We start from the raw sequence: 12911 nt of genomic DNA on the forward strand, positions 1-12911 counted from the left end.
TGGTCGGTTGGGTGAGATTATTATGTCTGGCCTTGGTGTTTGGTTGTTTTTGGATGGGAATGAATTTCTGTTTATGAATTATGCATGGTAAAGATTATTTTCATTTCAATTGGATCTTGTCCTCCGTTTTAATAGATTCGATGCTATAAAAGCAACATGTGTACTATCTTAGAATTATATATAACTAGTCTGCAAAGAGTGAATGATACCATGTGCTTCATTTCTGGAGCAGTTCAAGTTATAGAGTACATGTGTATATCTATAAGCAAAAAAAGAGAGTTCAATTATCATTATTTTTTCATACTTTGACTCTTCACAAGTATATCTCAGCGCCAATATAGGTGTCGCTGACGACAAACTTGGAAACTCCGGTATCCGGCACGTGCCCGGTTCTCGACCTGACCCGTGCCACCTTCCAATGCGCATTGTTTCTGAAATTATTATTACCCCCATTGCGCCAATACTGAAGTACATCACCTAGGCTTCACTTATATTAAACATTTGAATCATAGACAGCTTGACGCCTTGCCTTTGTCAGAAACGGTACAGCCAGATACCAGCACCGGGGACCCTGAACGCTTGAAGAACTGAATCAACTTGCGCTCCGCCAACACAAGATGACAGACGACGAGCCTTCGCTGAACATACCGTCGCTTCTCACTCTAGCGGTTGTATCGTATTTTGTGCTCCGATGGTTCTTCAACCGCGATGAAAGCTCCGCGGGAGGTAGCCGAGGTCGGGGGCGTGGCAATGTCGTCGATCCGGCACAGGTGGAACAAATCGCGCAGATGTTCCCTCAACTGAGCACTCGGGATATAATGTGGGATCTGCAGCGTAATGGGGGCAGTGTCGCCGCGACGACAGAGAGGGTTCTGACTGGACGGGGGCTGGAAACGGTACGTGTTGAGCTGATGCTGTCATTAATTTCCCCACCTTATTTTTGTCGAAGACACCTTGACTTGGTTTCAGGCTTCAAATATCAGCTTCAAATTGATACCAAAGCATTGACTAACCTACTCTTTTAGCCTCCCCCTTCGTTCCAGCCTCCGGTCGCAATCCCCTCCACCAACATCCCGCCGACGCAGACCCCCACCGCCGCATCCCCACCCAAAGCCGATGCACAGGACTTGATATCTCGGTATAATCTGCGTGAAAAGGCCGCGAGCCCTCCCCCTCCTGCAGAGTCACAACCCGAAACACCTTCCAAGTCCTCCTGGTCTCAGAATAAGGAAGAGCGCCAGCGGATACTACAAAAGCGTCGGGATGATATGATCTTGGAGGCGCGGAGGAAGATGATGCAAAAGAACCAAGGCAATGTCCAATGATATGAGAATTATCACGCTCGCAAGTCGACAATGCGACTTTCTGTACACTGCTTTTAACGTCGATAAACCTGGACCCGACACCAGTGTTTCCCGGAGGCCGATATACCCTCTCCATTCTTTCGGTTTTGTTTCGCAATATCATTCCTCTTCGTTTGTAATTAAAGCGTCCGCATGCTGTATGGTGTTAGTTAAATTGGAACAGTTTTGATTCTAACCGTTGATCATTGGATCCGGAGGGTATATTGGATTATATACATGAAAGTCGTTTTGGTATGCGTCACATGCACCGAATAATAACTCCTGAAAGATACCCCCAAATAGGAAAAAGAAAGTGCCTCAAATGCTTAGAACTCCATGTAATCCTCTTCTTCATCGTCCTGGGTGCCATCGTAGCCACCGTTTGCTCTCTGCTCGGCCATTTGTTCACGCCTGGCCTGTTCCTTGGAGGACCCAATTCTCCTATGAGTCGGTTAGCAACCAATTTCCCTTGATACTCGGACATGCAGTATCCGAGAATGAGATCAAACATACCTAAGACCATCCACCACGCCAGTAATAAACCCTCGCTCCTCTCCCAACTCCATAGAACCGACACCCGTTAAAGAAACACCACCACCCCCAGTCGCCGCAGCATCCAGCACATCAACACCAGACCGCATTTTCGCCATGCGCACCTCACGCAGGTCCTTCAGCAGTCTCCGTATTTGATCCGGGTCCACGAGATCATCGCTCGCAGCCTCAAGCAGCATATTACCAACCTCAACCCAGTGGAACGGTAATGAAAGAGGATCCCGCGAAGTCGTCACGGTCTGGGCTGTGTTTTGTGGTAGGAAGGGCGGCGCCGCATAATACCGATTGCCATCTGGTGTATACTGCGGCCGAGCAGATGGTATGACGTCGGGTTCTAGAATGCTGGGTTGGCCGGGTAGGGGAGGAGGTGGGGAGAAAGCATTTTTGTAGTCTTGGTGCTGGGACTCGAATTCGAGGATGAGAGATAATGGCTCAGGGTGTAGCCATGTTGGTGGGATGATGTTTGCGCGGCGTTGACGTTTGAGGAGGAGTGCGAGCCAAAGGGGAAGGGAGGCGCGTCGGGGTGGGACGAGAGCTTCAACAGGGCCCTGAGGATAGTTAGCTTTGGGGGGTTCAGATGAAGTAGTTCGGAGGCGCATTCACTCCTAGTAGTTCGAGGCCTTCTAGACGTTGGCGAGGCACAATTGTCACTGTTTCCATCTCCGCCAGGAAGGCGATCTCTGAGGCTGTGATGCCCCGAGGAAGAGGAAAAGCCATGAAGAATGTGTATAGTAAAGATGAAGGGAATTTCAATTCGTCACGCGAGTCGCGATCCCATCGTTTTTCTTAGGATGATATAGGTCGTTTTGATTGTGGGCTTGACCGTTTGCTTTGCTTTCGTCTTTTTTTCTTCCTTTTCTTATTTGATGAGTTTATCTCTGCGTTTCAAACACTCAATTGACTGTTATTGAATGTCTTCACTTAATTTCAAGTTGCGTTGAGATGACAACGTCCAAACGGTCCAAACGTTTGAAACGTTTGCATCGGGCTAAGTCCGACTGGGACCCGGTGGCCAGCGAATTGAGAATCGTCTGGCAACTTTACATGGTCGTTGCGAATGATCATTTGGACAGCATGACCAATCCTCCGGAATCAGATCGCAGTCGGAGTGCTCGATGGTTGGTTCCATTTTGCTTGGTTTTAATTCCTCTCTGGGTGAGTCTTGTCAACAAGGCTGACCCAGAACCTTACCTCGACGAAGTCTTCCATGTCCCACAAGCACAAGCATACTGGGCGCATAAGTGGACGCAATGGGATCCGAAGCTTACAACACCACCGGGCCTGTATTTGTGCTCATACACCATCTTTGCTATTGTATTGCTGCTACGCGGGTCCCCGACAAAGCTCACTCCGGATGTCCTGCGCATGACGAATGTTGGTGCGACAACAGTTATTCTCCCCTGGAGGCTGCAAAAATTGCTTGATACCTTACAGAAAGCGAAAAATACTCGGCCGCTGGGAGCGAATGTGTCCCATACCGTGCTGAACATCTGCTTGTTTCCCCCGCTATTCTTCTTCTCTGGTCTGTACTACACAGATGTTCTCGCTTTGCTGGTTGTCGTGGAGGCATACAACTGGGACCTGAAGAAAGATTCAGAGAGAGATCATAAAAGTGAGTTGGGGGAAGACGCGAAAAGAGCGCCTAGCAATGGTATCCAGGAGACATTGGGATTCTTGGCTTTCGCGCTGGCTGCACTGGTCTTCCGACAGACCAATATCTTCTGGGTTTCGGTTTTCCTAGGTGGACTTCAGGCCATCCGCAAGATTCGAAAGTCTGCCACGCCGTGCATGTCATCCAACCTGTCGACTATCCTGAAGCAAGGTCTGCAAAAGGAGCTGTATGATCCTCTCGTTTCGGAGGCTTCCTTGGAAGGTAAATTGATCTGTTGAATATGGAGCAAATAGGGGACCATTCTAACTCGAGATATAGATTATCTGAAGACCGCTGTTTCACTTGCAACTGTCGGCCTGAAGCAGCCTTTTTCTCTCCTTGTTTCTCTCATCCCTCACATGATCGTCCTTGGAGCCTTTGGTGCATTTGTAATTTGGAACAACGGGGTCGTCCTAGGTAAGAGTGACCCATTTTATTACAGCAGATGCGACTTCTTGACTGACAGCTGCTATCCAATAGGCCACAAGGAGTTTCATACCGCGGGTATCCACCTGGCTCAGATGCTCTACATCTGGCCGTATTTCACCTTCTTCTCATGGCCTCTTTTCGTCATTCCTCTGATCAACATTCTCGCCCCCAAGCCACTCCCACAATCTCTAAACCTCGGCTTCCCGCCGAAACAGAGGAAATATCCCAAGCTCAAGGCAGCACTGATTGTGATCCCACTTATGCTTGCCGTGGTCCACTTCAACACTATTGTACACCCCTTCACCCTCGCTGATAACCGACACTATGTGTTCTACGTGTTCCGTATTCTCCGACTCCACCCAGCAGTCAAGTATGCTGCAGTCCCAATCTATTTCCTCTGCGGATGGGTCGTGATCTCCGCCTTTGGATTTACCACTATTCAACGTCCGCCCAAAACCCTTCGAGTTCAAAAATCTGCCCCAGCTGCACCACCGGCCCCGGCTCTAGCCCCAGCCCCAGCCCCGGCAACTGAAGAGCCCAAACCCACTAGGTCTTCTGTGAGAAAGCCTGCACCGGCGCACCAACAGCCTCCAAAGGGAACAAAGAAGCCCAACCCGCCCAATATCAAGAAGACTAAGAAGCCCGAGCCACCAGCAGAGCTCAGTAGGACTGTGCCACCGGCAGATATTACGGATCCAAATGATCCCGCGATCTTGGCTAGAGTCCAACAACACATCCTCACCCGGCAACGAGAATTGTTGGAGGCGCCGCGCGTTAGCTTCGTCCTTGTTTGGCTGGCCGCTACTTCCCTGTCTCTCATCACAGCACCCCTCGTCGAACCCCGCTACTTCATCATCCCGTGGGTTATGTGGCGTGTGCATCTTCCTCCTCTGCCATGTCTGTTCAGGGACCGAGAAACTCGCCCCCGCACAGAGGAAGCTAAGCGCCGCTCTGATTTCATTATAAACACACCAAAATTCGTGGAGACAGCCTGGTTCTTGATCATAAACTTGATCACTGGGTATGTCTTCCTGTACAAGGGCTTTGAGTGGCCACAAGAGCCTGGCAAGACTCAGCGCTTCATGTGGTGATTGTTCCGCCTTTTTTTTCTTTTGATAATTTTTTTGGCCTGCCTTAGTCTTGGAGGTCGCTTGTACAATAGAAATTTGAATTTGGTTGGTTACTTCTAAAACCCATTTGAGTTGAATTGTGGTCTGCTATCAAACCCGCCTTGGCATAGTACATATATACATGTATGTATAGAAGGCGAGCGTCATCATCATTCCGAGGTGACTGACGATTGCAGATCCTGTCTTTGGTTAAGAGAGAGCGATATCTACGTGTCTCAGATTTCAATCCACTATATACCAAATGATACAAGAGATACCCCTCACTCTCCATCCCCATTTACACCTACTGCTCGCCCTTCCACACGGTATATTTGCTGTAAATATCATGACGGAAGGTTTGCTTTAGCCCTGCGACAAACTCCACATCGACCGGCAACTTAGCCTGGATGGCACCGATACCACAGAGGTTATTCTTTCGATCAATGAACCAAGCAAGCGTCACACCACCGCCCCAAGTCAATGTGCGCTCTCCATACCAGCCATCAGCATCCTCAAGCGTCAGCAAACCGCCCAAGCCATGGCCAACTTTCATCCCCGGCTCTGTGCCCACGCGGAAGAAGGGCCCCATAGGACTAGCAAGCGCAGCTTGATGACTTGCCGCCGCTTCTGGGCTAAGGTGTTGCTGGAACATATTGTCGACGGTATTGGCATTGAGCAAGACGCCATCATTAGCCAGCACCGATCGCAAAACCTTAACAAAACCCAAACCGGGCACAAACAGCCCATGACCACCAAAGTCACCACGACTGCGCAAGTTCATCTCGCCGCCACCGCCGAGCACAGCACTACCAATAGCACCGGGGTCATCGGGATTGAGGTCGACGAGACGGGTTCGCAGGTCCTCACGGGTAACAGGATAGAACTGAGCATCTGTGACCCCAAGAGGGTCAAATATACGCTTCTGCATGAATTCCATCAGCGTGAGCCCCGTGACACGCTCCACTAGGCGACCGGCCCAGTCAAGGCCCGGCCCGTACATCCAGCCAGCACCGGGCTGGAAACTGAGTGGATAGCTGAACCTTTCCTCAACGGGAAGACGGTCTTGACTCTCGGTGTTGGTAAACTGCGCGCGCCACTTGGCGGTAAGTGGGTTGATGAAGTGGTAGCAGGTGCCGGAGCTGTGTGTGAGCAGCATTTTGAGGGTGATGGGGCGAGCTGGTGGGTCGAGCTGAGGGCTTCCATCATCGGCAAAGCCGGTGAGAACATGTTTGGCAGCAAGCTCTGGGGCGATGGACGACAAGTCGCCGTCTAGAGTTAGTAGGCCATCTTCGACGCATTGTAGGGCGGCGATGGTGGTGATAAATTTGGTGGCTGAGGCCATGTACAGCACATCATCGAGCTGCTGTGGCTTCTTCTCGCCTGAGAGTAGAGTGCGCTCTCCAATGGCCTTGTTGTAGAAGAAGTGGCCCTCGGCATCAGTAGCACAGATTACAGCGCCGCTGATCTTGCCGGCGTCGATAGCGGATTGAAAACTAGTTTCCATGTTGAGAAAAACCTATTGATGTAAAAGCTCTACTAATAAGCAGGAGGGAGGGGTTAAATAATAATAAATTACGGAGTAACAATGTACTTTGTAGTTATACAATAAGTGGATAGATCAACCTGGGGAAGGCAGTCTTCAGAGGCCAATGCGCCATAAGTAACTTATTTTGCCTACAGTATACTCTGTAATATCGGTATTTTATACATCTGAATACACCGTCTGACCAATTCTACTCCGTGGTAAGATTCAGGTTGAATTCTCGTTGAATTCTTGATGCCTAGAGTCTTTGTGGTCCCACTTTCAAATGTTCCATGGCTAACTACTGAGTGCATGACATTCGTAGTATACTTCAAAATTATACTGTGGCTAAATTCTGTGCCTGCATATTTGAATTTCATACCTAGATTTTTATACTTGATTTTTATATTTAGATCTTACAGTGAGACCTCTAAAATATTAGATGGAATTTTGTACGTCTGCATATAAAGTAGTATGTGATAGTACAAAGTTGTCGCCTAATACTTCCGAGGTCTCATGTATACTAAAATTCTTAATAATGCCTTTGTTCTATTCTCAAGTTCCACTTTCCATATTTTTATATTCTAATTCTCCGTAATATACTCCGTAGATCTCTCTTCAATTCTTACATATTAACTCACCAGCTAAAAGAGACCAATTATTTGTATTGTACGGAGTACAGAGTGGGTAATGAACAGATAATGAAAAAGGCTGGCGGTGAGCTAGGCGGTCAAAATTCACTATGGGAGGATTAGTTACGGCTCACTGGCACCTGGGGACTGCCGTACCTCGGAGTCTCTTTTGGGACTAGGTTCACAGTTGATCTATCTACTGCTCTAACCGCGTATTATCTCTTCCGGGTTAACTGTTGTTCCCTTCGATTACGTGAGTGGCTGGCTATGGAAGTTGAACAGAATAAAAGAGGCTGTATGAGTATAAGCTCAGGCCAGGAAAATATGCCTCAGGTGAATATATGTGACAAAATACATGCTTCTTATACAGCTTGTTGTGGTACTTTCCAGCTATTTAGACATCAGGGGTAATCTCAAGTCCCAGTTGCACCAACAAGACCCATGCAAACGCTGCTGCCATTGGCACAGCAGGAGCACCACTAGTAGAGGCCAAAAATACTCGTGGCAGTAGCGATAGCAGTGTGGCAAAAGCTGGGGGTATAGCGATTCTTGATTAATCCTTAGGCGGTCAGCGAACATACTCCCCAAATTGAATACCTTGCTTCGTATCATAAAGCGTCCAGAAAGTACATACGCACAGAAAAGGCTGGAGACAATCCACAGTTTCTAGCCTCCCATAACCAATTCACATTCGATACATTACGATGCAATGCAGACATCCAATGGATAGACCAATAGATTCACCTGGAGTACATATGGAGTCTGTTTTAGAATAAGGTTGCACTGTGTGGGTCCGCTAAAACAGTCAAACCTTGGAAGCGGGCTGTGGTCATGTGGTAAGGCGATTAAGTATATGAAGTCAAGCTATTCCTAGACAATAATTCGGGCGCCGCAGGGGTAACGATAATTATAAATACATAAGTATGTATTGAGTCATGATAGAGTGCATTGTTGCAAGGTTGGGAGACCCTGGTCACGATTCCCATCGTGACCAAAGTTGGCGGCCTGGTGGTTAGTGACTGCGCCGCGGGGAATCTTTACTATGTATCTCCGCCCCCATCTAGGGAGCACTTCTTTTCTCTCTTTTTTTTGGTAGAAAAGTGGGAAGGTATAAAATCAGCCTAGATCCACTTGAAAAGGTTGGCAAACCAAGATCCCTGATTTGGTCTCCAAGGAGCCTGCTTCATTGACATGGAACATAGATTGAATATATATTTTCCTTAAGATGGTACCTGTACTTTTCTAAGTTGTAATATACTTCTACGCTTCCTCGGATGTTATTGAAATGGTTCATATTTCCAAAACTTCATAACAGACTGGTCATTAACATGCAAACCTAACAGCAGATCTATTTTTGACGCATATGAAACAGAAGGATCCACGGATCCACGGGTATCTGTATCCATCTAGTCCTCATCCATCGACTCCCAGCCATCACCACCACGAGGCTCACCCTCATCATCGTCCTGCTCCTCACCCGAATCAGACTCCTCATTATCAGGACTGATACCAACAGTGCGCTCCTGGACTTCACCAGCAAGATCAGGCAGACGAGACACAAACGCACGACGGACAGCGCCGTTAGTCGAAGCATCCCAGATCTGCACATTACCCTTGCTGCCGGCAACCGCCAAGCGGAAGCTGACCTCCTGGTCAGGGGCGAAGGTAGTGGAGAACACCTTGCCGACCTCAAGCTTGCGAGTGACAATCAGAGTAGGTCTGTCGTTCTCGACACTCCACAGCTTGACGGTCTTATCTGTTGAGCCAGTCACCAGGAAGCCGGGGATGTAGCGGTTGATGTCGAAGGATGAAACGGAGGAGTCGTGTGCTTGCAGAGACCAGACGGGCTTGGACTCGGCAGGGGTGGCGGGGACATTGCGCATATCGTAGCGGTAGACCATGCCGGCGTCGGTGGTCACGTAGAAGTAGTTCGTGTCGTGCGAGTCCCAGCGCACACACTCGACGTCTGCGTCGACGCCCCAGCGTGCCTGGGCGTCCGGTGCACGCATATCAGCTGCCACTACGGTGCGATCGTAACTGCCGCTCAGCAGGATGGTGGACTCGGTTGGGTGCCAGTCTAGTGAGCAGACCTTGTCCTTGTGGTTGGAGTAGGACTTGGCGCAGGTGGCGGTGTTGAGATCCCAAAGCTTGACGGTCTTATCGGCTGAGCCGGAGGCAAGCAGGTTGCGGTGCTGACGGTTGGCGGCCAGCGCCAGGACGGCATCGATGTGGTACTCGTCGTTGGCCTTGGCCTTCTTCTTTTGCTTCTTCTTCATCTTTTCGGCGTCCTGGCCACCCTGTCCGAGAATAGCGTTGGGGTACATGCAGTCCACGACGTCCAGATCCCAGATCTCGATATCGGGCTCCATGGTTCCGATAGCCACAAAGTTTCCTTGTGTACGACCATCGGGGTTATTGCCAACGGGGATATCGAGCCATTCCGTGCAAAGCGGGATGCCGGGCAGCATGATGTCGTGGTGCACGTAGAGGTTGTCCGCCTTGTCTTCGTAGACATAGACCTCCAAGTGTGCAACTTCGTCCTCCACCTTTCCGGCCAATAGAATGTTGTCGTTAGGCATAATCTGGAGCTCCTCGCGTTCCTCGTCATCCTCGTCCTCGGGGATCACAAGGTAGGGGTCTTCCTCGTTGGGCTGGTGGTAGGCCAGGGATTGGACATTGCCGAACATGGTGACCTTCTCTCCATCCTCATCCTTCTCCTCCTTGTCGTAGTTATCCATGTCAAATTCCTTCAACACATCATCATCATCACTATAAATCCGATTAGTACAAGTTAAATTCTCACTGCGCTCGACACTACTCACTTTGTATCGGTGCCCTTGGCTGTGGTCTTATCCTCAGTGTCCTCCTCCATAGCAGCATCACCCTCGTCTCCGGATCCATTCTGGGCAGCATTCATATCGTCCTTCGCATCCTCAAGCTGCATGCGCGCAAGCTTAGATATACGGCCCATCTCGGCCTCGTCAATCTCATATTTGGTAGGGAACTGGGCAGCGACACCGCGCTTCACCCATGTCGTAGTCGTAATCATGGAAGACATTGTGAAAGTGTCGTGACAAAACTGATCAGACCGTCCACTTTTTTTTATCGGCGATATTTTTTTTTATCGGTGTGCCGCTCGAGGGGCTGTCCGCCCGGCAGAATCTGGCCGATCTCCTTACCGCCCGGACGTTTTGCGGAACCGCGATGTTCTTGGTTTGCGTTGATCGTACGATTGACCCTGCAATTGTCTTTCAAGTTGTTCTGATTTTCAGCCGAGTACCACTAAAATCATGCATTCTCATCTCCACACCTCTTACAATGCTAGTATGTCGAGTTTACCCACCCGGAACATCCATATGGACGTCCAATTCCACTGTATAATTGCCGATATTGACTGATATCACACAGATTGCGAAGAGATTATGACTGCTCTAGACGAGTGTCATGCCAAGGGATTTCTACACAAAGTCATCGGAAGCTGCAACGATATCAAGGTCGATGTGAACAAATGCCTCTCCGTAGAGCGATTCGAGCGCGCAAAGCGCAACCGAGACGAGGCACGCAGCAACCGCCGGCGTGTTGAGGAGATCTGGGCCAAGGAGCGCGAGCTTGACCAAGGGCCTGCTGCTGCTGCTGCTCCAGCGGCGGCGGCCGCTAATACTAGCGCTGCGAAGCAATAGACTATGCTGTGAGATGAGCATATGTCTTCATGTTTGGGACCGGAGTTTGGAGTGTACTTTTTATTGCTATTCTTTGATTTGACTCATACCTGAAAAGACAGCGCCGCTGCTTGGTATCAGTGTCAGCCTTCCGCATGAATCTGAATTGCAACTCAACTGGGATATGTTCTCGTGAGAATACACGGAGACAAGCAAACCGAGGCCAAACTATCTCCTCTCATTTTGTCGGGGATGAATTCTTGTACGATATCTGAACATGTAAATATATACATACGACCGACTGGCCTTCGCTCTGTCCTCTTTCCCGTGTTTTATCTGGCGTTAATGCCGAACACTTGATCTACGACACACTAGGGGTTGTATAATCTCTTGAATGATATCAGATGTACATTTCTATTATATACATCAGCTGAACTTTTAGATATAACCCATCCGATCTGAACGCCGCACCATAGAGTGAAATAAGGTTGAGAATGCATGCAATGATAACCAGCATCATGAGTCGCCTATGCCGTAAAGATTTAATCAAGCGTCAACCTCCATGGCCTCATCAGGCTGGGCGGTCTCCTCGTAGTCTTCACGAGGGCCCTTAGCATGACGACGTTTCCTTTTAGGCTTGGGCGCGGCAGCCTCATCCCCATCATGTTGCTCAGTAGCATCTGCGGCATCCACCTGCTTCGGGACAGCCTTGTCCTTCTTCGGTGCAGGCGCTTCAGTCTTCTTCTTGGGCTTTTTCACACTGAGAGGATTAGGCGCCTTGACCTTAGGACCACGCTTCTTCTTTGGTTCGGTCTCATCAGCACTCTCGCCGTCAGCCTCGCCATCTCTCTTGCGCTTGCCCAGCATAGGATCCGCATCCAATCCAGCGCGGAACTTCCCACGCTCATGACCATCCCGCACCATCTCGGACGGGGTGCTCATGGGCTCGAGGACCATCACCGAGCGCTTGACGTATATGATAGGTACACCGGGAATAGAGCGGGCACCTGAGCGCAATGCGCGAGAACGACGCATAGCTTCCTCTTCTTTACGATCCTCCTCTGTCTTGCGTCTGCGGGGCTGGTTCTCGCTATTGTTGGTCTTCCTCAAAATTGGATCCGCGCAGGCGAGAATGTAGTGCTCCTTGTTCTTCTTTTCGTTTGGGTTGGGTGAAAGCAACGAGAGAAGGCACTCGATTTCGTCAATGGGCGTGGAATCCGCGTTGTGTGAGCAGTGGCGGAGCGGGAGTTCTGTGGGAGGGGGAAGGAAGAGAGGTCTGTATGGCTTTTCGGTTTTGGGGTTGATGGGTTGTGCGGCCATGATAGCGGCGAGTGAGCACTTCGTCAATACTGCGAGATGATTAGTTAGGATGCGTCTTGGCGGATGGTAACTTTCGGTGTTCGGTGCGACTCACGAGGCTTGACCTTGCCTTGCACGGTTCGTTCAAGTGCAGGAATTAGATCCATCTTGAAAACATCGGTGGCGCGAAGGAAATTCGAGTCGACTGTTCGAGCGCAAGTCAGTACTGTACATTAAAATGCATTGAATGAAACATACCCAGAACCTGATAGGCCTCTCGGAAACCGAAAGTGAGCTCATACTGGTGCATAAGCTTGCGATACTTCTTTGAACGTTTGGCCCTCATTGTGAATGATGAATGTCAAGTCTTTGAGGATTGAATACAGCAAAAGGCATGAGCTTCTGCGTCAACCGAAACTTTTTTTCATTCTGCCGGGCGGGAGCCGCGGTCTTGTGGTCCGTGCATAGGGTGAGGTACCTGGTACTTTGTCCAAGTGGGGCATTTAGCATTGAAATCAAGTACCGTATACTTTACGTTTTGCTGATCTCCCCAGACTTGAGAATGAGAAATGAGAAATGAAAATAACACAGGTTATTGTGTATCGAGTTAAGGACATATTATTATTTGTTCTATTCAGACCGAGAATAACTATTAAGAATGGGCATATAAGCCACATCGTGCCAGTAATGAAATCCCTCACAGGCGATGCATAAG

The 12911-nt window shown here is 49.3% G+C and overlaps 7 protein-coding genes across 7 annotated transcripts; 3 read left to right on the forward strand and 4 right to left on the reverse strand.

The window, feature by feature from the left end:
* Window positions 1-617: 617 nt before the first annotated feature.
* On the forward strand, window positions 618-1325 carry N7479_000397 (Ubiquitin system component Cue; the record flags this gene model as incomplete). The annotated part of the gene is made up of 2 exons (XM_057248095.1): window positions 618-896; window positions 1026-1325. The coding sequence occupies 2 exons, from the start codon at window positions 618-620 to the stop codon at window positions 1323-1325; spliced, it is 579 nt and encodes a 192-aa protein (XP_057112527.1).
* A 344-nt stretch (window positions 1326-1669) lies between these two features.
* Window positions 1670-2612, reverse strand: psf2 (DNA replication protein PSF2; the record flags this gene model as incomplete). Its single annotated transcript, XM_057248096.1, has 3 exons — window positions 1670-1784; window positions 1857-2443; window positions 2499-2612. The coding sequence occupies 3 exons, from the start codon at window positions 2610-2612 to the stop codon at window positions 1670-1672; spliced, it is 816 nt and encodes a 271-aa protein (XP_057112528.1).
* Window positions 2613-2837: 225 nt separating this feature from the next.
* On the forward strand, window positions 2838-5066 carry alg10 (dolichyl-P-Glc:Glc(2)Man(9)GlcNAc(2)-PP-dolichol alpha-1,2- glucosyltransferase; the record flags this gene model as incomplete). The annotated part of the gene is made up of 3 exons (XM_057248097.1): window positions 2838-3768; window positions 3826-3963; window positions 4027-5066. 3 exons carry the CDS (start codon window positions 2838-2840, stop codon window positions 5064-5066), a joined length of 2109 nt encoding a protein of 702 aa, XP_057112529.1.
* Window positions 5067-5388: 322 nt separating this feature from the next.
* N7479_000400 (serine hydrolase domain-containing protein) lies at window positions 5389-6588 on the reverse strand (the record flags this gene model as incomplete). The annotated part of the gene is made up of 1 exon (XM_057248098.1): window positions 5389-6588. The coding sequence occupies one exon, from the start codon at window positions 6586-6588 to the stop codon at window positions 5389-5391; it is 1200 nt and encodes a 399-aa protein (XP_057112530.1).
* A 2056-nt stretch (window positions 6589-8644) lies between these two features.
* N7479_000401 (rRNA-processing protein PWP1) lies at window positions 8645-10296 on the reverse strand (the record flags this gene model as incomplete). Its single annotated transcript, XM_057248099.1, has 2 exons — window positions 8645-10007; window positions 10061-10296. 2 exons carry the CDS (start codon window positions 10294-10296, stop codon window positions 8645-8647), a joined length of 1599 nt encoding a protein of 532 aa, XP_057112531.1.
* A 232-nt stretch (window positions 10297-10528) lies between these two features.
* N7479_000402 (COX assembly mitochondrial protein) lies at window positions 10529-10918 on the forward strand (the record flags this gene model as incomplete). The annotated part of the gene is made up of 2 exons (XM_057248100.1): window positions 10529-10562; window positions 10647-10918. 2 exons carry the CDS (start codon window positions 10529-10531, stop codon window positions 10916-10918), a joined length of 306 nt encoding a protein of 101 aa, XP_057112532.1.
* Window positions 10919-11443: 525 nt separating this feature from the next.
* On the reverse strand, window positions 11444-12542 carry N7479_000403 (rRNA-binding ribosome biosynthesis protein UTP23; the record flags this gene model as incomplete). Its single annotated transcript, XM_057248101.1, has 3 exons — window positions 11444-12246; window positions 12312-12401; window positions 12455-12542. 3 exons carry the CDS (start codon window positions 12540-12542, stop codon window positions 11444-11446), a joined length of 981 nt encoding a protein of 326 aa, XP_057112533.1.
* Window positions 12543-12911: the final 369 nt, after the last annotated feature.

The sequence above is a fragment of the Penicillium vulpinum genome (genome assembly GCF_028829585.1).
Source record: "Penicillium vulpinum strain IBT 29486 chromosome Unknown utg000001l_segment0_segment0, whole genome shotgun sequence".
Taxonomy (NCBI): Eukaryota; Fungi; Ascomycota; class Eurotiomycetes; order Eurotiales; family Aspergillaceae; genus Penicillium; species Penicillium vulpinum.